This window comes from Sprattus sprattus (assembly GCF_963457725.1).
Source record: "Sprattus sprattus genome assembly, chromosome: 16".
In the NCBI taxonomy this organism is placed as follows: domain Eukaryota; kingdom Metazoa; phylum Chordata; class Actinopteri; order Clupeiformes; family Clupeidae; genus Sprattus; species Sprattus sprattus.
The window spans coordinates 7,616,047-7,640,358 of NC_137914.1; the positions used below are offsets into that span (position 1 = coordinate 7,616,047).

The 24,312-nt window shown below is 38.8% G+C and overlaps 3 protein-coding genes across 8 annotated transcripts in view; 2 read left to right on the forward strand and 1 right to left on the reverse strand.

The window, feature by feature from the left end:
• Positions 1-623: 623 nt before the first annotated feature.
• Positions 624-6,315, forward strand: sars1 (seryl-tRNA synthetase 1). Its single transcript, XM_080853395.1, has 11 exons — positions 624-813; positions 1,774-1,844; positions 2,265-2,345; positions 2,527-2,685; positions 3,015-3,158; positions 3,596-3,751; positions 3,842-4,063; positions 4,344-4,473; positions 4,610-4,767; positions 5,105-5,234; positions 5,354-6,315. The coding sequence occupies exons 1-11, from the start codon at positions 678-680 to the stop codon at positions 5,512-5,514; spliced, it is 1,548 nt and encodes a 515-aa protein (XP_080709521.1). The 5' UTR covers positions 624-677; the 3' UTR covers positions 5,515-6,315.
• Positions 6,316-16,873: 10,558 nt separating this feature from the next.
• On the forward strand, positions 16,874-20,158 carry LOC308377526 (transmembrane protein 106C-like). Its single transcript, XM_080854219.1, has 8 exons — positions 16,874-17,022; positions 17,691-17,935; positions 18,483-18,546; positions 18,729-18,888; positions 19,263-19,403; positions 19,603-19,652; positions 19,748-19,801; positions 19,997-20,158. The coding sequence occupies exons 2-8, from the start codon at positions 17,725-17,727 to the stop codon at positions 20,151-20,153; spliced, it is 837 nt and encodes a 278-aa protein (XP_080710345.1). The 5' UTR covers positions 16,874-17,022; positions 17,691-17,724; the 3' UTR covers positions 20,154-20,158.
• Positions 20,159-20,853: 695 nt separating this feature from the next.
• Positions 20,854-24,312, reverse strand: part of tns2a (tensin 2a) — a 35,879-nt gene continuing 32,420 nt past the window's right edge. For 5 of the 6 annotated variants that reach the window (XR_013968942.1, XR_013968943.1, XR_013968944.1 and 2 more), the window contains 2 exons: positions 21,113-23,827; positions 20,854-20,986 (listed from right to left, as the gene is read on the reverse strand). Coding sequence is in view for 1 of the 6 variants with exons in the window: in XM_080854218.1 (XP_080710344.1) it covers positions 23,686-23,827 (142 nt within the window). In the remaining 5 variants the exon portion in view is untranslated. Of the gene's footprint in view, positions 20,987-21,011; positions 23,828-24,312 lie in introns of those variants that run through there. The other variant, XM_080854218.1, reaches the window with a different exon arrangement.

Sequence of the window (24,312 nt, forward strand, 5' to 3'; positions counted from 1 at the left end):
GAATTGCCCTGGACCATATGCAATTGAGAAAAGCAATTATTCAAATTATAATATAATTTTAATATATTGTAGTGCATGGGGGCTCAGCGTTTACGTGCCTAAAAGCTGTGTGTAAACAGTCTGCCACATAATGCATTGCATGTGTGTTAGTGTGAGTGATTAATGCTTAATTCTGTGTTATATGTTACGCTGCTAGATTTTTAGATCATGTTCACTGTTTAATGTTATTATGCGTAAATGCCACAGTGTAGTTTACCTGTGTATTAGCGTCCCTGTGTACTATTAACTACTATGTTATGTATAAGACCCTTTGCGTTTTCTGTACCCTTTCATTTCTTTTATGCTTTATGGTTTCTTTAATAATCTGTTATATGCTAAAGAGACGTTTTCAGTCTGCTCTGATGCTACAATATAATATGTTCCCTATATGTATAGATTGAATAACATTGCTTGTAGCTGTCAATGTACTTGTTGCTTAGAAAAATGTGCACAGAAATGTATGTGATTTGAGGACATATGGACCTTTAATTACGTGGACCATCCATCTTTTCAAAGTGCCCGCCCATCGGACGCGCTTGACGCGGATCCTCCATCAATTTTGTATGCTAGTATTTGCAAGCTAGTTCACCGGTTCAGGCTTCGGTTGTGTGACCAGCTAGAAACGTTAGCTTACAAGCATGGTGCTAGATCTGGATTTGGTCCGCGCTGATAAGGGCGGTGATCCCGAACTCGTCAAAGAGACACAGAGGAAAAGGTTCAAAGATGTGTCGTTGGTGGACAAACTGGTGCTGGCGGATACAGAATGGAGAAAATGTGAGTGGCATAGCGCAAGCTAACAATATTGCTACCATAGCAAAGTGAATAGGTCTGGTCCACATGGATAGCGGTATTTCATAGTTGCTGGCTAGCCTCACTAAATAACATAAGCCTGTGCTGCGTTGGCTCTACCATTCAGAAAAGTCCCAGATAGTTTGGAAAGAGTCAGGTTGTGTCCAGAATTTCAGTTTATTCCTATCTTAAATGTAACCCGTTCTAGTTCTTTCAGATTTATGTGTAAACGTTAGCTTTTTTGCTGCGTTAGCATTTAGCTGCCGGTAATTTGGCTAACGTGTGTCGGACAGCTGTCAAGTGTCTCCTTTGAAAAGATGCAACAATATGGACGTGTGGTTGTACGCCATAGTTTTTGTTTTAGATTTGTGTGTGTGTCTGTGCTCAATGTACAATTGAAAGACTTGTGGGCAAAACGGTAAAGTGTTACACTGTAGATCAATGGGGCTGCAGTAGGCAGGAAGTAAACTTGGTTTAGCTATCTGCAGTGTCGTCAGCATACAGTCAGTGCAGTCTGATGCAATCCAGTTTGAGTGAAGCACAATCGCACCCGCGGAAGCTAGGCGTGGATGCTTAAAAACTTAAAGCAGTGATGACAATAACACTACACAATGTATCACTGTTCCAAGCTTGGTGAAGCTTACACTAACACCTTATTTCCACTTATTGGTCAATTTTGAAAAACGTCAGCTGATCAAGGAGCTAATGTTTGGGGCATATTGTTTAAATCTCTTGATAAAAGATCAGTATTTGAGTGATGATTAGCGATCAGCAAAAGCATACTTGTTATGTAAGAGTTTTCCACTTGCTGTGTGTAAAATGGACCTACACTCATGTTCATGTGTTTTTGTTGTGTCACTCATAACATCTGGCTTGATTTAAGTGAAACTTCAACAGAAGGAGGCGCATGAAAACATGGCATGATTGTTTTTCTTCTCTTGTCAGGTCGTTTTACTGCAGATGGCCTTAATAAGGCCAAAAACCTGTGCAGCAAGGCCATTGGAGAAAAAATGAAGGCAGGTGTCTTTTCATTTTTCCACCTATTAGTTTGGAATCCAGAAGCTGTCAAACAATTCAAAGCTGTCTGAGCGGTCAGGTGACTGATCTAAGAAAAGGGTTAATGGCACAAAAACATGACTGAATAATTTAGGTAATCTAATAAAAAGTATTATCTCCATAATTGTTTTAAATAAAATCCTAATTAAATGCATTTAAGCGAATCTTAATTATCAGAAGGAGTGAGACCATAGAATTTGAACGGCTTTTCCATATGTATGATTAAGAGCAAGACATTTTTAGATATTCTGAATAATAACAGGCCCTTATTACCTGAGTTGAGAGCCTGTAGCACATCACTGTTAGACCAGAATATGATTAACAAAATTAAATTGTGTCTTTAAAAAAAAATATCTTGATGGGTTCTTTCTATGTAACAGAAAAAGGAGCCAGTCGGTGATGATGACACCATTCCTGAGGAGGCCCAGAATCTAGAGGCCCTCACAGCAGACACCCTCTCGGTATGATGACGCTGCTTGTCGCGTTGCATTAGGCAACATTTAGTTTATTATTTAGTTAATTGCACCACCAGATATTTATCAAAACAAAATAAATTGTTACATAGATTAAATAGGCATTGACCGTTTACTGTGACCAAATACATCTGATGCCAGATGAGAACCGCTCTCTTGGCTTTTGCAGGCACTGACGGTGACTCAGATAAAGAAGTTACGAATTCTGGTGGATGAGGCTGTGCAAAGGACAGACAGCGAGAGACTGAAGTTGGAAGGCGAGCGCTTTGAGTACCAGCGAGATATTGGCAACCTTTTGCATCCATCTGTGCCTATCAGCAATGATGAGGTTGGTGTCACGGACTTTGGTGCACAAACTGGGCTATTCAAAAGTAGATATAGATAGACTGTTCTATTGTTAGATTGATAAGCATGATCACAGACATCAGTATTGTGGAGAATGTGAAACAAATGTTATTGTGTACATAACTGCTTACTATCCTTCCATTAGTTTTCTTTGAAGTGCTCAAACATTTTGCTCCCTGTTAAAAGAGAGAGCGGGACTGTGTACGTTCCTTATTTTTGCTTTCTGGAAAACCAACACAAGTAGTAGATCCATCAGTAGCTGTCATTTTTTATGCTCTGTTTGTACTGTCTGACTCTTTCAACCCCCCTAAGGATGCAGATAATAAGGTTGAGCGCACCTGGGGCGACTGTAGCGTGCAGAAGAAGTATTCCCATGTTGACCTGGTTGTCATGGTAGACGGCTATGATGGTGAGAAGGGAGCAGTGGTAGCTGGGAGCAGAGGTTACTTCCTCAAGGCAAGTGTATACCTACATTTATTTAGGGCCAAAATTATTGTTTCAGTAGTTCTGGGGGACCAGGCAGTGTCTTGTGGTGAAGTCTTGAAGTGTACTTCATGTTGACTGACTGATATGACTAAGTGCCTATTATGCCTGTTATGTAATTGCTTATTAAGCATATTTAGGTCTATTTACAACATATATCTATTAAGGGCATATTTCAAATTTTGTCTAGAATAACAGCCATGTTGCTTTTGTTCAGGCAGGATACATTTTATATACCTAGCTGGTATGCTAATGTAGCCATTTGCACATGTAGACATCTGCCCAGCCCAGAAACTGCCTGAGCAGTTTCACCTTCTTTATTGCAACTAAAAATCTCACAAAATGACATGACAATTTTAGACATGCAGAGTTTGAATTTAACCATTTTCACTCTAATTCTGTCACTCCAGACGCCATTAGTATTTTTGGAGCAAGCGCTGATCAACTACGCACTGCAGATTCTCTATGGCAAGAACTACCAGATCCTCTACACACCCTTCTTCATGAGGAAAGAAGTCATGCAAGAGGTTGCCCAACTCAGCCAGTTTGACGACGAGCTGTACAAGGTATTTATGGTCTTCTCTCGGTCAGATTTTTCACATTCCTTCCATTTTAAATGTCTTAAATGCTCACCTGTGAAATGTACTTGAATGCAGGTGATTGGCAAAAGTAGCGAGAAGTCAGATGACACCGCTGTGGATGAAAAGTACCTGATCGCCACCTCTGAACAACCTATTGCTGCCTTCTTGAGGGACGAGTGGCTGAAACCCGAAGACCTGCCGATCCGCTATGCTGGCTTGTCCACCTGCTTCAGACAGGAAGTTGGTTCTCATGGCCGGGACACACGGGGTATCTTCAGGGTGCACCAGTTTGAGAAGGTCTGTGCCAAGTTTGACTTTCTTATAGAGGCCTTTACTAACTTCAAAAAAGTATTATAAAACCAGAAAACAAGATCCAAGATCAGACAGTTTTCATTATCACAAAATCAAGATTTGTGTAAAATATGATTTTTTTTTTTCATCAGCGATGGGTCACTTATACATAGTCAAATTCTGTGTAATACTCCACACAGTACACAATAACATACCCCCTCATACAATATTTTAAATATTTCAAGGCATTCTTCAGAACCGACCAACATTTTGCCTCTACACACAGATCGAGCAGTTTGTGTATGCATCCCCGCATGATGGCAAGTCCTGGGAGATGATGGATGAGATGATTGGAACAGCAGAGGACTTTTACCAGTCACTCGGAATCCCCTACCGCATCGTTAACATTGTCTCTGGTTAGTGCTCAGAGCTACCTATCTGGATGTAAAATGCATAGAAACACTTTATATGCTATTTTATCTAATTTCATTAATGTTGTTTGGTGAGGTAAAGTAAGATATTGCATTGACCTTCATTTCTGCCATACCCAAGGGGCCCTGAACCATGCTGCCAGTAAGAAACTGGATCTTGAGGCCTGGTTCCCGGGGTCTGCTGCCTTCAGGGAGCTGGTGTCCTGTTCTAACTGCACAGACTACCAGGCTCGCCGTCTGCGCATCCGATACGGACAGACCAAGAAGATGATGGACAAGGTAGGAGAGACTAAATCATGACAGAAGTTTCTAGATTACCTGTATCCAGAGGATGGAAAAAGGTTCAGAACGGATCTCACTATCTCGCAGTGTGAGTCAGGGATTATACTCAAATATCAGCAAGCCAGTTCAGGTCTGTTGAAAGTGTAATGCCATATCCATTTGATTAACTTCTTTTTAAAATTGTTTAAAGTATATAAAAACAAAAAAAAAACTAAAATGGTGATGATATGACTGGTTTTAAAGAAGGCTAGTGAACTTGATGAACAAGAGTATTTACACTGTAGCCTGTGGTGAATGAAGCTGACAGTTTTATTTTTCTCTCATGTATTTGAAGGCTGAGTTTGTCCACATGCTCAATGCCACCATGTGTGCAACAACTCGGGTAATTTGTGCCATCCTGGAAAACTACCAGACAGAAGAGGGAATTATCATTCCAGAGAAGCTCCGTGCATTCATGCCTCCAGGTTAGCAACACATTTGTTTACACTGTTATGGTTATGGAGATAAGTCAATCAGATTGGAAGGCATCATTGTTTTACTACCCAAACAGCATTATGACTAGCGTTGACATACTGTGCCTTAGGACTGAATGAAATCATCAAGTTTGTGAAGCCAGCCCCTATCGACCAGGAGTCCAAAAAGCAGAAGAAGCAGCAAGAAGGAGGGAAGAAGAAGAAGCAACAGACAGATGTGGATCAGGGGCTTCAGAGCAAAGTAGAGAGCATGTCCGTCAATGACTCATAGGCCCAGCCCTCCATGCTCTCTGCCGATCCCGAATCACTTCCTCCCTCTTAGTGGACTCAGTACTCAGACTAGAGGTCACTCTTGTGTCCTACTCATCATCTTGCCTTCACACCATTATGTCACTGTACTGCTTGGAGTCCACCATCATCTCTTTATCAACCAAACTATATCAGGGCAGATTAAACTATAAGGGAAGTTATAGGATGCCTGTGGTCTGTCCAGCAAGGGTCATGCATCAGCAAAACGGAACTGCAAGGTTAGCACACATTATTAGAATATGGTTGTCTGTCATCACATAGGTGAATTGGATTAATTGTGCGTAAACAGTGTTTTCACTGTGACATGGCACAAGATTCTGTCTAGTGGCTTGGTCTTTAGAATGACTCATCGTTATTAATGACAAGCCTTGTGTTATGCTGTCGTGCAGTCATGTTCTTTGGGGAAACTCAACTCTTTCCTGGATTGCTTTTGATTGAAATGTATACTCTAAATTACACAGCAGAAACAAGTAAAGGTTGTTTAGGTATCGTTCTATCTGCTGAATATTACTGTTTTTAGCTGACCCAAAGACACTGATCGGCTTGTGCGCAGTAATGCTTCATAGGTACAACTACCTGATCTATTTCGTACAATCATACATACATACATTTCATAACGCTTCTGTGAAAATCAACAGGATCCCCCATCAGTTTGATCCACCTCCATCTTCCCCATCATCACTGGGTGTCATCTCTGCACTCCATGTGCTTTGTGTACAAGCTCTGTTGTGATCTTGGATGAAGTATTAGTATGGCACCTACAAATAAATACTCTAAAAGTTACTCAGTGATTGACTTGATTTTTATTCACATGGACATGCTTGCTGTCACACTCACCCTTCTTGTCGATTAAGCGTGAGGTTAAAGATCTGATGGAGACTTGATAACAGGTTTGGGCCCATCTCCTTATTCCATAGAAAAATACTGTGACCTGCTTGAATCAGCGAAGCCCCCACAATTCCCATCAAATCTACAAAGCGGGCAAAGATCAAAAAGAAGATTATATGGCATTAATCTTCTTCACTGTTGGAAATTGATGACAGGACTCAACACTTGATTCTGTTCCAGACCTCAGAGTTTGCAACCACCCTGACTGGCTCCCCTAGGCACTAAGGCATTTTCCCAACCATGAAATTATATTAGCGTGGTTAACCTCCTCTGCTAAGCATGGAGAGTGACAAAAGCAGTTAAACCCAACACTCCCCATGTTAAATGAGTCATCTTGTTGGTGGCAATGTTTTTGTAAGTCAAAAACCACAGGTAGTTATTGCACTTCACATTGTGTCTACTGTATTTAATGCTCATATCTGCATATACTTCTGCATACACACCTACATGCCACAAAACATGTGAAGAGGGTGTGCTACTGCATCAGTGAGACATATGGTTGGGTTATTTTATGTTTTATGAATTACATTGAACTAGCCTTGCAGTTTAGCCAAACGTAGCAGACAAGTGAGTTTTGGGGCAAGTTGTCACATGTGTTATGCTGATTATGCGAAACCCTAGCGTGTTTTCTCCCCTGAAATGAACAGTGGGTACATCACTAGGTTAGCAGATATTTACTTTGATTCATTGCCAAGTGGTGCAGCATTTGAAAATCCCTCCTGGGTGGCCAGAGAAAGTCACCGCTAGAACAGAACAGGTAGAAGGTGTCAAAAGTCAAATGTAAAACATTACATTACACTGCAAAAAATGCTTTTCTAACCTAGTGTTATTACTCTTATATTGAGATGAAAAATCTAGTTGGTCTTGTTTCTAGCTAAATTGTACTTACCTAGTGCTTTCTTGGTAAGGTTATTTGTACCTATTTCAAGCAAATATTACTTATTTTAAGAAATCTTAACAAGCCAAATTTGCTTAACGCACTGGCAGCCAAATTTGCTTGTTTTAAGCAAAATCCTGCTTAAATATGTAATTATTTGTCTTAAATCTAGAGGGGCATTTTTTGCAGTGTACAGAGGACTCCTCAGACGAGAATGAGTGTTTCAGTCTTGTCTGTGTGGAACTATTTTCAAACTGCCGGTCAGGGGAGTTCAGTGGGTGAGATGCAGAAAATTGCCTAAAGTAGGTTACCTCAAGGGAGGTGGTTTATGTTTGGCCATTTATGATTTCAAATAAATCTTTAATCTGCTTAGACCAGGACCTATGGCTGCCAGCATTTTATTTACTGACAGGCATGATTTATCATCACTTATAGAAATGGATGGTTGCTTTAATGTTTGCTCAAGGTGTTGAGTTCAATTTTGGTTTCCGAAATTATTTTCACAATTATGTTTTCTTATTGGTTTGATAATCAAATATGACAATTCACCCATTGTCAGTGAAAACATATCTCCTTATGGGGCAAGCTGTCACACGTGCACATTCTGAAGTTACTGTCTAATAATTGTGCACTGCAACATTATATGACAATCTAATGAAAATGAAATATGTGGTAAAACATGTTCACCATTTGATGTATTTTTTGCAGTCACTGTGACAAAATGCCCCACTCTCTCTTACCTCAAATCTCTAGCCTATATTGTGAGGGTAAGGCAGTACAGCTATGTATACCTTTTTAGTTTCTGTCTTACAGTGCAGAAGATTTACCCTTTTTTAAGTTTCCACACAATGTCAGGGAAGCTCATACACATATCAAATATGAATTAAATAATGTACTTCTTCATAAAATTACAAAACCTGAGGAAATGATTGTGGTCAGTGGAAAAACATTGTCATAATTTCCATGTACTTACAGTTATCCTTTTTCAGAATGATAAAACCAGAGCTTCACTGAATTAAGACATTGCTAATCAACTCGTAGCACTGCTGGAGTTTGAAATCAGTTTGAGGAAATAAACCAGGAGGTGACTTAGTTAAGGTGATCAACCAAAACTCAAGGCCTTATTTTTGCATCCACGTATGTAGAAATTAACAGTAGCTTTACAAAGTTTGCTCATCAATAGTTCAGAGAAGTCCATGATTTTAAAACTCAAATTGACATTTGATCAGAGCTGACTTCGGATTAATGATAGGCATGGTTCCAGGGGTCTGCTGCCTTTAGGGAGCTGGTGTCCTGTTCTAACTGCACAGACAGGCTCGCCGTCTGCGCATCCGATACGGACAGACCAAGAAGATGATGGACAATGTAGGAGAGACTAAATCAACAGAATTGTCTATATTACCTGTATCCAGAGGATTAAAAAGGTTCAGAAAGGATCTCACTATCTCGCAGTGTGAGACAGGGATTATTCTCAAATATCAGCAAGCTAGTTCAGGTCTGTTTAAAGTGTTATGCCATTTAATTTCGATTAAGTTCTGTTTAAAATTTCAAAAAGTATATATTAAAATACCAAATGAAATGGTGAGGATATGACTGGTGTACATTTAAGAAGGCTTGTGAACTTGATGAACAAGGGTATTTTCACTGTAGCCTGTAGTGGCTGTTTGATTAACTTCTTTTTAAAATTGTTTAAAGTATATAAAAACAAAAGAAAAACTAAAATGGTGATGATATGACTGGTTTTAAAGAAGGCTAGTGAACTTGATGAACAAGAGTATTTACACTGTAGCCTGTGGTGAATGAAGCTGACAGTTTTATTTTTCTCTCATGTATTTGAAGGCTGAGTTTGTCCACATGCTCAATGCCACCATGTGTGCAACAACTCGGGTAATTTGTGCCATCCTGGAAAACTACCAGACAGAAGAGGGAATTGTTATTTAAGAGAAGCTCCGTGGATTCATGCCGCCAGGTATCAACACATTTGTTTTACGGTTATGAAGATAAGTCTATCAGCTTCAAAAGTCTACAAAACTTGTTTTACTACACACACAGCATATTGACTACCATTGACAAACTGTGCCTTAGGACTGAATGAGATCGTAAAGTTTGTGAAGCCAATCATCAAGTTTGTAAACACCATTTATTAAAATATGGTTTTTGCCATCACATAGAATTGGATGAATTGTGCGTAAACAGTGTTTTCACTATGACATGGCACAAGATATCCACATATGGAGAAATGAAGAGTAGCTTTACAAAGTTTGGTCTGCTCATCTGTAGTTCAGAGAAGTCTATGATTTTAATACTCAAGTTGACATTACATCAGAGCGCTGACATTGGAAATTATGATAGGTAGAATATACTGTATATGAAAATACAGAATAGAATAGAATATACTCTATTCATCTACTATATAATAGAATATACTATATTCATACTGTATTTTTATGCTTACGTCTATACAGTGTTAAAAAAGTATCAATGCAAAAATCCTACACCTACTTAATATATATATATATACTGTATATTTATACTTGTTATATATTACATATTAACAATAAAGTCTTTTTACAGTTAGATATCTGCTCAGTGGTAAGGGGTAATATAGACCGGGAGGCAATAAATTCATATCAAATGTGTCGAGCAGTAAGGAAGTAATTCGAGTAGTCAGTCATTAACTCAAACAGACTTTACACCTGTAAGGAAAAGGAAAGAGATCAGTCGCTGTTTTGCTGACATTTCTCTGTTAAAGGTAAGACAAATGTGTCTTAATTTAGATCTCAAGAACAACAAACCAACTTATTCCAAAAGATATAATTCACAGTTGCTCAGTCAATGTTTTTTACTCTTATTGATCCTCTAATAAGCAAGAATTATTCAGCTTTGAAAGGAATTTAGAATGCTTACTAAGGGCTCAGATACACATACGCGTTTTTGTAAAAACGCGACGCTAGGAAATACATTGATTCCTATGGTACGGCGCGCTTTCACGCAAAGCGCCCCGTACCATAGGAATCAATGCATTTCCTAGCGTCGCGTTTTTACAAAAACGCGTATGTGTATCTGAGCCCTTACAAAGCTGGCTTTCATGCTATTACCAATTACTTCTCAATTGGTTGACATGATCTGAGATGTTGTTTGCAATCAGTTTCTTCTATTTACAAGGACCCAAAGATGACTGAATCTGACGATAATGAGATTTCTTTCACAGTGAAAGTAAGTAGTACGAAGAGGGGCTCTGTCCATTTCATGGAATACTCTCTTGATACTCTTAGATCTGTATGAATGAAAATGTTCGGCTTAGTTATAGATATTCATTTAATATATATATTTAATAATTCAGTTTTAATATTTAATTTGTATCATTATTTTTTGTTTATACAAGTTCCTGGGTCGCGTTGATGTGCACCGTCCACAAGGAATGCAGACTCTGAACGAGACTGCGGATGTCTTGCTGGTACTTTGTTGGCCATTTAAAAAACAGATCTCATTCACTTACGTTGTGTCCTCATCAGCTATGCTATCAGCTAAGTCAAGTGTTTGTGCTGTGGTATTTTTCATCTTTGAATCAAATGTATTACTCTTAAGACTGTAACCTCCAGTCATTACTGCATCACAGTATGCTGTTAGTCTCATTATACATGAAGATCTTCAGGTGTAAAGACTAATACCCTCTGAGGTATCCAGATAGACAGTTCTAAAATCCCTAAACTTCATGTATTGTCTTTACCAATGTAGAATCCTGACAAGAATGACAAAGAAACGGAAAAGAAGAGAAAGGTTTACCTTTTCTTGTCACAGAAGGGGATTGACATCCTTGAGCACAAAACTAAGGTGATAGATTCGTCATAATCACTGAGTAATGTTGATGTTTTAAAAATCATCTGATTCCCTTAAAAGTTTTTCAACTGAAGTTATATCTGTTGAATTTGTTGATTACTTCTATAAAATGGAGCGTATCTTTTAAATGTTGTCAAAGAGTAGGTTCGAAATTATTCATCATGGTCTTTTTCCTCCTTTCTCTTCTTTCTCAGTTTTTGATAAACACGTGTACTCTGGACGCAGTCTCATTCTGTGCAGTCCACCAGACCATGCCCAAACTGTTTGGCTTTGTAGCCAAAGTTCTCGCCTCAGACAATTACCACTGCTATATGTTCCAGTGCAAGAAGTTTGTGAGTATCAGGCACCAGTAACTTAACTGCAACTACATTCCTGTTTTAAAGACCCTGAATCTTTGGAATTAATTTCTCAAACCTTCTTGACAGTCACACCTGGTGGTCTCTCTCATTGGGGACATGTTCAAGGCCTCTGAACAACACGTAGCTGTTAGGGGCAGTCGTGACCTGGTGGTAGAGGCCCTTCAACTTAGGGTATGCGTTAAGATTATCAACAAAATGATAAAAGAGGCTATGATTTATGAATGTTCAAGAAGTAGATTTGAGGCGTGATTTACTACAGCTGGGTGGATTAAGAATGAAAGGCAACTATCTAAAACCGTTGTTTTGTATTGCTATGACTTAGATCAGAGCGCTTCAGAGAGAGAATGAATCTCTGCAGAGAAGACTTCAAAACGTGGGAGACGTAAGTAACATAAATAATATAATAACACGCACACACGTACACACAGACACACAAAGATCACAAGTCTAGAGGTTTCTTGCCCAATTCTGGTCACTCTTAAAGTGCTCATGGGTGACTTGTTATTGTTACTGATGTATATATGATGTATGTATAATTGTACATATGATAGATAGATAGATAGATAGATAGATAGATGGATACTTTATTAATCCTGGGGGAAATTTAGGACTATGATGTATATATGATGTGTACATGTTTAGGACAGTCGTGAGGGAACCAGGAGTGCAGATGGCAGTGACACTGAGTCCTCCTCCCATTCCCAGTCAGACCTATCAACATCTCAAGGTAGACGAATAGTGACATGGAACCAACTTATATTTGAATGCATTGTATCTGTCCTCCCTGTTGAAAACATCTTTCTCTCCACAGTGAGATTTCACTCAGATGGAGACAGGGTTCCTCTGATTAGAAACAATTGAGAGAGATGTCCTCAAAACCACAACAATTAAAACAAGACTGCTCCAAATAGAAGCACAATGGAAACACACGCATGCTACTGTAATTTAGGGTAATAAAATCTTGGTGACTGGAAATGATGTGCTTTGTTATGTTTTAGTTATCTCCTACCTTGAAGTGCTACTCCAGAAATGTCAATACAAACTAGAATGCGTTTCGTGAACGAACTGCGAGAGTGTGCTTGCTCTGTTGCGGCCATGACCGAGAGAACAAGTGCCTTGGAATTGGGGCAGGTGTCAGCTCTCCAGCTCTCCCTGCTGGATGAGCATGCACAAATGAGTATGCACAAATGAGTATGCATGAGTGAGTATGCATTAGTGAGTATGCATGAGTGAGTAAACATGAGTGAGTATGCATGAGTGAGTATGCATGAGTGAGTATGCATGAGTGAGTATGCATGAGTGAGTAAACATGAGTGAGTATGCACGAGTGAGTAAACATGAGTGAGTATGCATGAGTGAGTATGCATGAGTGAGTAAACATGAGTGAGTACGCATGAGTGAGTAAACATGAGTGAGTAAACATGAGTGAGTATGCATGAGTAAGTATGCATGAGTGAGTATGCACGAGTGAGTATGCATGAGTGAGTATGCATGAGTGAGTATGCACGAGTGAGTAAACATGAGTGAGTATGCATGAGTGAGTAGAGCCCTGGTATGGAAGGTGTCTCTTAATATTCCTAGTTATACAGTTGAATGGAGAGGGACAGAGAGAGAAGAGGAACCGTGCGCTGGTGTCAGTGAGAGTTGTCAGTGAATCACAGGTGCAAGCCAGTTTAATGAGCCTATTATGATGTCATAATGCCTCAAAGTTCTGCCATGCAAGTCTATGGAGAAAAAAGGTGATGGAAAAAGAGGAATAAAAAAGGAGTGGCAAGGAGTACCGCCACGAAAAGTCATAGCAACCTGCACCGGATCGGGCCGGACGTTTTGGTGTTTGAATGGCGTCTCTAGCTCAATCGGGCGAGGAGTAGTTAGCTGCAAGAAAAACTACTAGAATAAAAAAAATAGTAAAAAACGAAGAACAATAGTGTGCTTCCCTTCGGGCAAGCACACTAATTATTGTTAAAATACTTGTTTGAAGAATTCTCCTTAAGAAAGGTAATGTAAGCTGTTTAACTAATCAGAACTGTATTTTATGGTTATTTATGTTAGGCTAAGTGCCTTCAAAGGATGTTGATTCCCATATTTAATTCACCACATTTTCCCCATAATTAATATATCAGATGTTAAGTTTTTGTTCCTAAAATATAAAATCATCCATGTTCAAATTTGATTTACTGCTATAAGATAATTGAATAATCTCAAAATGTAGCTATATCAAATCTCCACACCCTGAAGCAGCTCCATTGGTCAGGAGCCTATGGCCTGCACAAGAGCAGCCTTGAAGGGCCCACCGCAGGGCAGTGGAGGGACTTTCAGTTGAATACATTTCATCCAGAGCAACATACCCTCTCAGCTATCAGTTAAAAGTCTTTGGTTATTGAACTATATATTAAACTGGTTATTTAACTGATTATTTACTGATTATTTTAAACATTTAAGGTAGGGGTGAACTTCAAGGGCCCTTCATCCTGAGTTCTTCTTCGCCCCGATACGCGAGGGTGCATCCGTATATGCCTCTCCCCAGCACTAGATGGCAGTACTTAAACATTTTTTGAAAAACTGTCACGCATGCGCAAAATAGCAGTTCCATGGAGTAAGCGACAATAAGCAACAGTACTCGGTGAAAAGCGTCAAAATAAAAGTTTGTTCAAAAATCCAATTTGATGGATGTTTCGAGGTTTTGCACGCGATATGCCTGTTGTGCTGTTAACTACTCTAGATAAATAAACGGCATATTGCGACTGTGATAGCAGACTCATCGTGCAAATAAGCATTAATGAGATGGCATTATTAGGTACACAACAATTAGCTTATTTGGTACACAATGTTACTGCTTGTGAGTCAAAGAACATCCTAGCCATTACTGAATAAATCGAGCCTATAGACTGTGTTTAATATGAAAGGCAGAACAGAGCTGTGAGTTGAACTTTCCCTGTTATGTGACATATTTCAAATATAACTGGATTGTGCAATATTTATTTACAACAGTGAACAAATGAAAAAAAAAATCCATCTTGACTTTGAAACCTTTGCCTCCATATTAGTTAGGCATAGGGGCATAGGTAAGTCCAGAGTAGATAATATAGTGTAATAGTGTAGATAGTGTAATAGTGTAAATAAACAGGATTATTGCCTGTAGGTTTCCACATACAAGGTATATTTCTCTTTGTTATATTTCTCTTCTCTAAGGTTACGTGGACAAAGAGGGAAAAGACAAAGACATTTTTTTTTCACAGGAGAAACATAAATATAGACAATAGCAATCTGAATACAAATTGACTTAGACTAAGCTAATGTATATATACCACTGTGAACTTAAAAGGAGAGTGCACACTCATAGCCTAGCAGGTTGAACATCTTTCTACCAACAAAAGCAATTCATATCTCATTCCTATATACAGTATTTCTAACATTGATTGACATCTTTACACAACTAACCACAAAGAGTAACAGAGTGCCATTATTGTGTTCCCTTTTTAAAATATGTATGTACAATACATACACAAACACACGCATACAGCACATACAGTATTTCTATACCCCCATGAGCTGGTGAACAAAAAGTAAATTGCAACTTTTGCACTTATATATATACTTATATACATATCTGTTAGCAAGACAAGGAATTCGGCAGTGTCTGTAGTATATCTGTCTACATTGCATGTAAGTTCATTCATGTAAAAAGACAAAAAAGTAATACTGAAACCCCAGATAACTTTGTTGTTTACAAAAGTGATTCAGGTGTCATTATTTGAAGTTCATATAGGACATTACTGTAGTCCTAGTGTACATATCGATGTTTATCTATATACATATCTATGTATGTCTGTATATGTCAATATGTTTCCTTTAAGTACTTGTTAAAAGGTTTCATTTCATCCCCATATCAAGGATGTACAATTTTTTTGTTTTCTCTGCCACACAATTTGAAGTTCATCACCCAAGCCTACCTTTCAACTCTCAGATTCAGGCAGGTGGAATGACTCATGAAGATGTTCAAACACCTTTTCTCTTGGATTTGTCATTTCCCAGAATTTAGTTGGAGAAACAAATTACTTTTCTCAGGTTAAAAATACTAACAGGTTTATTGTGCTTAAAAAAAAAGTTTTTCTTGTTTCGTTTGCATTGTTTCACTTCTACGTTTAGTGTACCGTTTGAAGAAGATACGATTTGTAAAACTAGAAAATGCATTTCCTGAAGGAAATACCAGTGCATGAAATGCAAAGGTTAAGAAAGGAAGAAGAAAAGAAAGAAGAGTGAAAGAAGGAAAGAAGAAAGGAAAGAAGAGTGGAAGAAGGAAAGACAAAAGGAAAGAAGAGTGAAGAAAGGAGAGAAGAGCGGAAGAAGGAAAGAAGAGTGAAAGAAGGAAAGAAGAAAAGAAAGAAGAGTGAAGAAAGGAAAGAAGAGTGGAAGAAGGAAAGAAGAAAAGAAAGAAGAGTGAAATAATGAAAGAAGAAAGGAAAGAAGAGTGAAGGAAGGAAAGAAGAGTGGAAGAAGGAAATAAGAAAAGAAAGAAGAGTGAAAGAAGGAAAGAACAAAGGAAAGAAGAGTGAAAGAAGAAAATAAGAAAGGAAAGAAGAGTGGAAGAAGGAAAGAAGAGTGAACAAGAGTGGCTCTGGATGAAGAGATAAAGAGAGAGTGAAAATATTGAAAAAAGGAGATAAAAATGGAGTGAAGAAGAGAGATTGAGTGTGAGAGAAAGTTGACTGAGAGAGAAAGATGGAGAGATGGAGAGAAAAAAAAGTAGAGAATGGATGGTGTCTTAATGTTCCTAGTTACAGTTAAATTGAGAGGGACAGAGAGAGTAGAGGTTCCTTTGATTTGGTGCAGCTGTCAGTGAAGCACAGGTGCAAGCCAGTTTAAAGACCCTATTATGATGTCATAATGGCCCAATGTAAGTCAATGGGAGAAATTTATATTTGTTTTTCTTTAATATCTTAAAAAGTATAAAGTTTAGAAAAGTGAAAAATACATAGCATAAGTGTCGTTTACAAGACCTACGCGTCAAAGTTTGAATGAAGTTTCTACGTTAAGCGGTTCGGGCTGAATTAATCGCAGAAAAAGGTAACAAGAATAAGAAGAATAAGAAGAAGAAGAAGAAGAAGAAGAAGAAGAAGAAGAAGAAGAAGAAGAAGAAGAAGAAGAAGCCTAGGAATAACAATACAGGGCATTTCATGCACTGTAATGAGCATTTTTTTGTTAATGATTCCTCATTCTGTAATCAAAAACGAATGAAGAACATTTTACTCTTATTTTGAAAGAATAAGGAGTTGGGGCCATCTTGAAATTGTCGTTATTGTCGCTGGCTACACGCTGCTCAAAACAGTTCTGACAACATCTATGTATTCGTCAGAAAGGAGTGTTTTAGACAACGATTTCCCGACCAGGAACGGATAGTGAAGTGGTGATATGATACAAACAAAACATATCAAGAATAGAGGAATTGAAATAACAACCTTTCATCAGTTGGTCACTTTTATGGTTTGATAACTCGCAGCAAAAGGTATGAAATGTTTTAAATCATGCCAATTTGATAGCTATTGAAAATGTAACGTTAACGCTATGAAAATGTTATCTGACGTTAACTGTCAGCCCTAACAGTATTGCTTTCTGATGTCCTTACGAGCCTATTCGCACCAAACTGAGGTGTATAGAGTACAAACCGGTAGGAATGATCAAACCTCAGCGAAGCTAACTCATTGCAACTTTGGGTTTGGGTTCACGCTTTGCGACCAGCAATGTAACGTTGGATGAAACTTGTCTATAAAAACTCCTAGCTATCCTGGACAGAAGTTAAGCAAGTTTTGTCCAGGGGTGCGTCTGAGTTTGTGTTTGAAACTGTTAACTTTCATTGTTGTGTTTGTAAATGTGTTTTCTGCAGCAGTGATAATGCAATGTTTATGCTATGCGCAAATGAACGTCAGATGATGATGAGAATTGTTCTGACGACGCACAAATGAACATCAGCTGAGGGTGATTGTGCCCGGGTCACAGTCCGTCTCAGCAGTATCATTGTTTCAGTTCATGAGAGATTAGCCCACAAACATGGACGACTCTCGCTTATCTTCATTTAAACAATGATGTTGTTGTGCTCCTGTTGTCGAGTTAGGTTGCTAACTTGCAAACTTTTAACTCTTCACAACTAGATGTTAACCAATGCTTTTTTCATAGGTACCCATCGAACAGGTGGGTGAAGTGACAGCTAATGGGAACTCACTGGTCTCAAAACAACGAGACGCTCCTAAACCGCTCCGATAACGGGGTCAGGATAAGGCAAGGCTACCAGGCTGATGATGATGACTCCTTGGACGGTCTGGATAGGCAGGAAGACATTGCACAGTTTCCATACGTGGAGTTTACTGGACGAGACAGCATAACATGTCCAACTTGCCAAGGCACTGGGCGAATCCCCTCAGGTTAGTAACTTCTGTTTGTGTCTGCTGTGTGTTTTGTCTCTGCATAACGCTTATGCACCACAAATTCTTATACGACCCCCATTTGCATTTTACATTTACTCCCTGTGAACCCTCATACGCTTATGACCTCCTTTTATTGGTGGATGAATATAGAACTCCTTATCTCAAGCACTTTGATTTCAGCAACTGGTTTCAATTGCACAAGAAATAGGACCTTAGGTTGTTCTGTTCACTCACCTGTAGATTTGCATGAAACTCTGTAGCCTCATTAGGTCATAGACTACATCAGACACTGTGACTCAATTACTGACTTTAAAAGCAGACTTAAAACTAATTTCTTCAAGATAGCTTATGGACTGACTGACTGACTTTTATTTTTCTTATTTTTATTTATTTCTATGAGATGATTGTAATTGTAATGAAATGATTGTTTGTGAAGCGACCTTGGGTGTCCTGAAAGGCGCTTTAAATAAAATCTATTATTATTATTATTATTATTGGTTCAGGCATCACTGCATTGACGTTGTCTCTCTGGTTTATCTCTCAGACCAGATAAATGAGCTGGTTGCACTGATTCCATACAGTGATCAGAGGCTTCAGCCGCAAAGAACGTAAGTAACATTTCTGTCCTCTGTTCATATGTTTGACTGTTGTTCCAACATAATGGTAATTTACCTTATGTAAATTGAAACATTAGGTTTACAACCTTCGCAAACATTACACTAAGAGGACGCGCATTTTGCTAAGGAGTCCAGTAGGTGGCGCTGGTCTCATGTGGTGTTGTGTTTGACAGGAAGCTGTATGTGGTGCTGTCTGTGGTGCTGTGTCTGCTGGCCTCCTCGTTTGTGGCGTTCTTCTTGTTCCCTCGCTCTGTGGTGGTGAAGGACGATGGCATCCGCACGGTGACCGTGCACTTTGATCACAACAACAGCAAAGTGCTCATCAACATGACAGTGAGCCTTCCTTTCCACAGTCCACCTCCAAAGTAGAAATCATTAGTGTTTACACTACTCACCAGTAGATCCGTTGGATCAATTGTGAGTTTAGCTGGGTTATCGAGTTAAGTTATCTGCTTTTCTTTTGGAAAGTAGGTTTAACAAGTTGAAAAGGTCAAAATTCTTTCTGGCTTCAAAATCTGACCAAAAGGAAATTGCTACGTGTGAAGAAACCTAGAGTTAAATGGAATTGATCTCTAACCACACAAGTTGCTTTTGCATCACTTGTAATGTTCATTTACATCACACATATGAATTGATCTCACGTCAAGACTATGCGTCTGCCTGCCTGAGGTTGTGTTCTCATGACTACTGTTTCTGTCAATCTTCAGAGCACTTTGAGCTTCAGCAACTCCAATTTCTTCACGGTGATGGTGGACAGCCTAAACTGTCAGGTACTCTACATGAAGACTGTCATTGGCACCCAGCAGCTGGACAACGTCATCCACATCCCGCCCCTCAGTGAGAGACAGGTATGAAGCAAAATTCTTGAATCAGTTTTCAAATAAATCTGGGTCAATATTAAATACAGCCCATTAATTCATATAAAGTAGTATATCGAGACTTGCATTTGGTACTGTATGCAGTTAATTTCAGTATAATAATATAATAAATAATAAATGTAATATTTTGTATATTAATTTTCATTGATGGAGGGTTTATCTTCCCCAGGTGAATTTCAGTGTCAGTGTGGAGATCAGTGGGAGTCTCTCTTATGTGTAGTAAGTGGGCCTTTCACATCATAGAGAAGAATGCAGAATGCAAATGAATAGACCTGGACTCACACCTCACACCTGTTTCTCCTGCTCTCTTCCAGTGCCTTCTGTTCCATGGCCAGTATTAAGGTTCACAACATTGTCGTCTTCATGCAGTAAGTTCTCCTCCATGACAGTTCTACATATCTCTGAAAATATGACCTCTTCTTCGTCTTCCTGACTTCTGTTCCTTCATTATTTCTATGACTCTCTTTCTTCCATGCTTGTTTTGGGGTCTTACTTTCTTATTTGTGATAATTCTTTATCAGTCTTAGGTACTGTGCTTATGAGCTGTACCTCTCTGCCTGCAGGACCTCTGTTAAAACATCCTATATGGTGCGCAGCACGCAGAACACACTGGAGGCCTATCGCTATATCGACTGTGGGGCCAACTCCACAGTACACAAGTCTACAGATATCCTGTGGTCTGATCCTCATCGCAACCCCAGCATCAGGCTGCTGAGGTAAAAAAAAAAAAAAAAAGTTTGAATGTGACTTAATATCCTCAGACATGGAAGTGGGGTTTGATTCAACCATCTGGTTGCATTCGAGGTTTGTTTAATTGGCACTGAAACAAAAGGGAGTAGTTTCCGAGGTTTAGCTTGTCTGGACGAGGATGGAAAGTGGGAACGTGTTGTCTCTGGCCCTCACAAACAAAGGACAGAGGACTACTGAGACGAGTGCTACTTGAGCTTCTTTTTCTGGGAAAGTCTTGTAACGCATCATTTAACTGCGCGCAATACGAGTGCTGCTACTACTGAATTTGAAAAGTTGCTGCTCTTGGCTCTACGTTTGCTCCATTTCAAGAGCCCTTTCTTTTTGAGTAGAGTAGGGCACGGTCCAGGAGATGATGATGTCAGTATTATCTGGATGGCCGATGTTAAGATGATGCCTATTCTGAGCATTGAAGCTTGTGTTGAATTGGTAGGCATTCAGGCATCTGATGAGCACCTTATTAATTTGCTAACTTTTGCTTGGTTTTTGTTCAATAATAGACTGTCTTGTGTCATAGTACTGTACAGTTTTCTAACTGAAATATGCTTTTTCAGTCTTTTTTGAAAGGAATAACTACTGTTTTTTTCCTCGATTGAAATATCCAAAGATCGATAATTTACCTGTGCTTAAAAAATTATTTACTTTTCCCACAATTAACATAACAAAGGTAACCTGATTTGATACTGTCTTTGACATGATTGTCAGGTGATGCAGTCTGAAGGGTTACTTAATCCTATGAAAAGCCAGCTGTTAAAACATTATATGACTGAAGAATAAGTACATGACCACTGTGTAAAAGAGGAAAACTGCACAAAATAGTGGGGGAGGGTGGGGCAAGTGGAACCATTTTTTACTTAAGTTGACCTATAGACAAGGGAATATGATGCAGAAATGCACAGAAAAGCGAATGCATATAAGTTCAGGATGCGTGCCATCAATTGAAACCTTAACAATAGACAACAATCATGGGATCCCCCAAAAATAATAAACTGATTTGTCTGCAGTTCTAAAGTCTCTAGGAAATATAGAAATAGACATTGAAGTCTTAAATTGAGAGCAATTTTTATTATTTTTAAGGAACATTCACAGATTATTTGTTTTTCACTTACAGTGTACACTGTCAACTGTATGTTTGGTATAATGGCAAATGCTATAAAAAAAAAGGCAAATTAAGAGTGATGTTTCTAGTTCTCCACAAAGAGGTAAATAAAAAATAGGTGTACGAGCACATGTTAAGCGTATTTGAAAGTAAATGTGATGTATTACTATAATTATGACTATGGAGCCTGTTTATTTTCCTCCTGTAATTACGTGCCATGACCACTGTTATGCTGCATTTGAAATACGAAATATAATGTCAGTTATTCATGGTTGGGATGTAGCACTAATTTAAAACACCAAATATTTGACTGAAAGTAAACCGGTGGTTCATCTTCCGCAAGGCTCTGGTTAATTTTCCCTTACTGCCACCATATTGGAAAAATGCGTGTAGTCCAACAACCCACAGCTACACTTTTGCTAATTTGCTAATAGCTAATAACATGTTTTTGCCCACTGCCAGTTCATCAACATATCTGATATAACCTTTAAAACTGAGATAAGCTACTTTTGATGTGAGACTGATTTATAGAACTGACATGCTAAACATTTGATGTTGACAGGCAAAAAAAAAAAAAAGCATTAAAAAAATATGCTTTCCACTTAATTTGCATGGCAAAATGAAAAGGGAAAATGCAAAGTAAATTTAGGGTCACATGACAAAAATGATTTCTGGTTGCCTAGATACAGGTGGTGGTTTAGTCTCCCTCACTCCCCTAATCGGTGTTGCTGACTTGTCTCCAGGAAGACCAACCAAGCACCTGTTACCTTAAACTATGCAAAGGTTATTCATGAGTTATGTTATATTTATTTATTAAGATTTTATTTGCCAAAATTGAACTTGAAGATTTGTCATGTGTAATGCAAAATTAAAAAGTAAAAGTGAGATGTAATTTTTATTTGGAATGGTACTGTGATGTTTACAGAAAAATAGGCTGATCAGCAAGATCACAGATCTCACTCACAGATGTGTAATATTGGATAATTTTCCTGAATAAAGAAATTAAGTATAATATTTGTGTCTCATTTATTTACTTGGGCTTTGTTTCTTTACTTTGTGTGAAATTGCATGAAAATCTGATGTTTCAGGTCATGTTTATGCATAAAAAAATCGAAAGAGTCTGCAAACCTTCAAGCACTATTGTATATAGTTCTTATTTTCAGATGTGCTTAATCTGAAGACACATAGTCCACTCCAATGCTTTTTGGTACCACAACTTTACATGTCTTTATTATTTATCTCACTTATGCATATATGTCAAAAATAGCATATCATATAAATTCCTTTTTCTGACGTTTCCTTTCTCTTACGCTTTCCGGATGAGCGGCATATGGGAAAATATATTACTACATACAAAGATGAAAACAGACCACAATATATTAAACCTGTCATAGTTTCCTTCTACAGTATCTGCTGTGCACTTAAAAACCCTAGTCCTGCATAATTAAGTACAAGAAGCTTATAATGTAGGATGTAAAGCTTTAATACAAACAAGTGCTCCGTAAATGTCTTTGGTTAAGTAAAAAAACGTTGGCCACTCTTGTGTGTTCATGTCCACACATTTATATATAAAAATCATAGTTTTGCGTATGGTTGAGTGGTGACAACCTAGATGCCATATACCAACTTAGACACCCATATAAGTGCTAAAAGGCTTGTAATACCATAGGCAGGGCAGCCCCAGTACAAGAACTCGATTCTCCTTGAGACTGAACAGGTGTTGCAGTGTGACGTGTACTGCTTTGAGTAATAGCCCTTGCTTCCTCATTAATATGCTTTGGGTGGAACCCCAATATGAGAATAGTTATAGCAGTGAGTAACAAACGGTGCATACATTCTGCCCATACAACTTGACATTCATCTTTTCTCCTCTAACACATTTCTTAGCCATGCTAAGGTATTTGACCTTGGGCTTCCCCAACGTTAGTGACTCACTCCCCCAAGCAGTTTTTGGGGCTCATATTTGGGTACCCACATCACAGACTCTTTCCCTCTTTGGTAAGCTGGTACACAAACGCACTCTCAAACCTTCACTAACACTTTCCTTGGACCTCTCCAAAGCTCATGTTCATATATTACAATGATTGTCTTCAAAGGTATATTTACATAAATACATATCTTTCTTCTCCCCCTTATCCTCATCTACACGTACATTACAACCACAAGGGAGACCTGACAAAAACAGTTTGTTGTCTTTTGATTAAAACTCTGCACGACTAACTACATATCTTTTGACTGCTTTTGGTGCCTAAGCTTTAAAGCTTAATGAACTACCAGTGTGTGTCTCTGGCCAGAGTGGAAGAGAGTGCTGTGATCAAACTACTGGACAGACTCGACTCGGCCAGTGTAGTCTGCGGCGGAGGACGCACAGGCTGGGGAGACGGCTTGTAGTCTTCACACCATCCTCTACCTGCGCTGCGGGGCCAGCATGACCTTGTTGATGAAGTTGACGATGGCAGAGGCTGGCTGCTCGGGGTCCAGCTCCGCGAACAGGTGACACACGTTCTCAGCTACACTTCCTGGCTTCTTCGCCACGAAGCCAAACACTCTGGTGGTTGGAACAGAGATGAAGACGTAAGTTTCTAAGTCATCGAGTCACAGTCGTATCAAAGGTAGAAAGAGAAAGCACGCACTGCCGCAATTATTGTCAGATTAACTTTTTTTTTCTCCATTTCAACTGGGTAAACTTTAAACAAACCATAACATTTACGACCATAAACCAACCACACCTGCTTCAAATATTGGACTATTCAACATCATCAAACACTAATATGACTATCCAGCGCCGTGTGTGGAGCTGGTGGGAAATGCTCTCTTTGTCATTTAAAATTACTGAGGTAATAAAGTGTGTTTGTGTTGTACAACAGAGCATGGCTCTTCATTCAAAATCACTGAATCAGGATAAAGGGTATGATTTGAGGTTGTAAAAGCACTGTGAGGTGATGCAAAGCCTACATTCCAACTGCGACATGAAAAAGACACATATATTCTCTCACACGTGAAGAGGAAATATAGAAGGCATATCCACAGAGC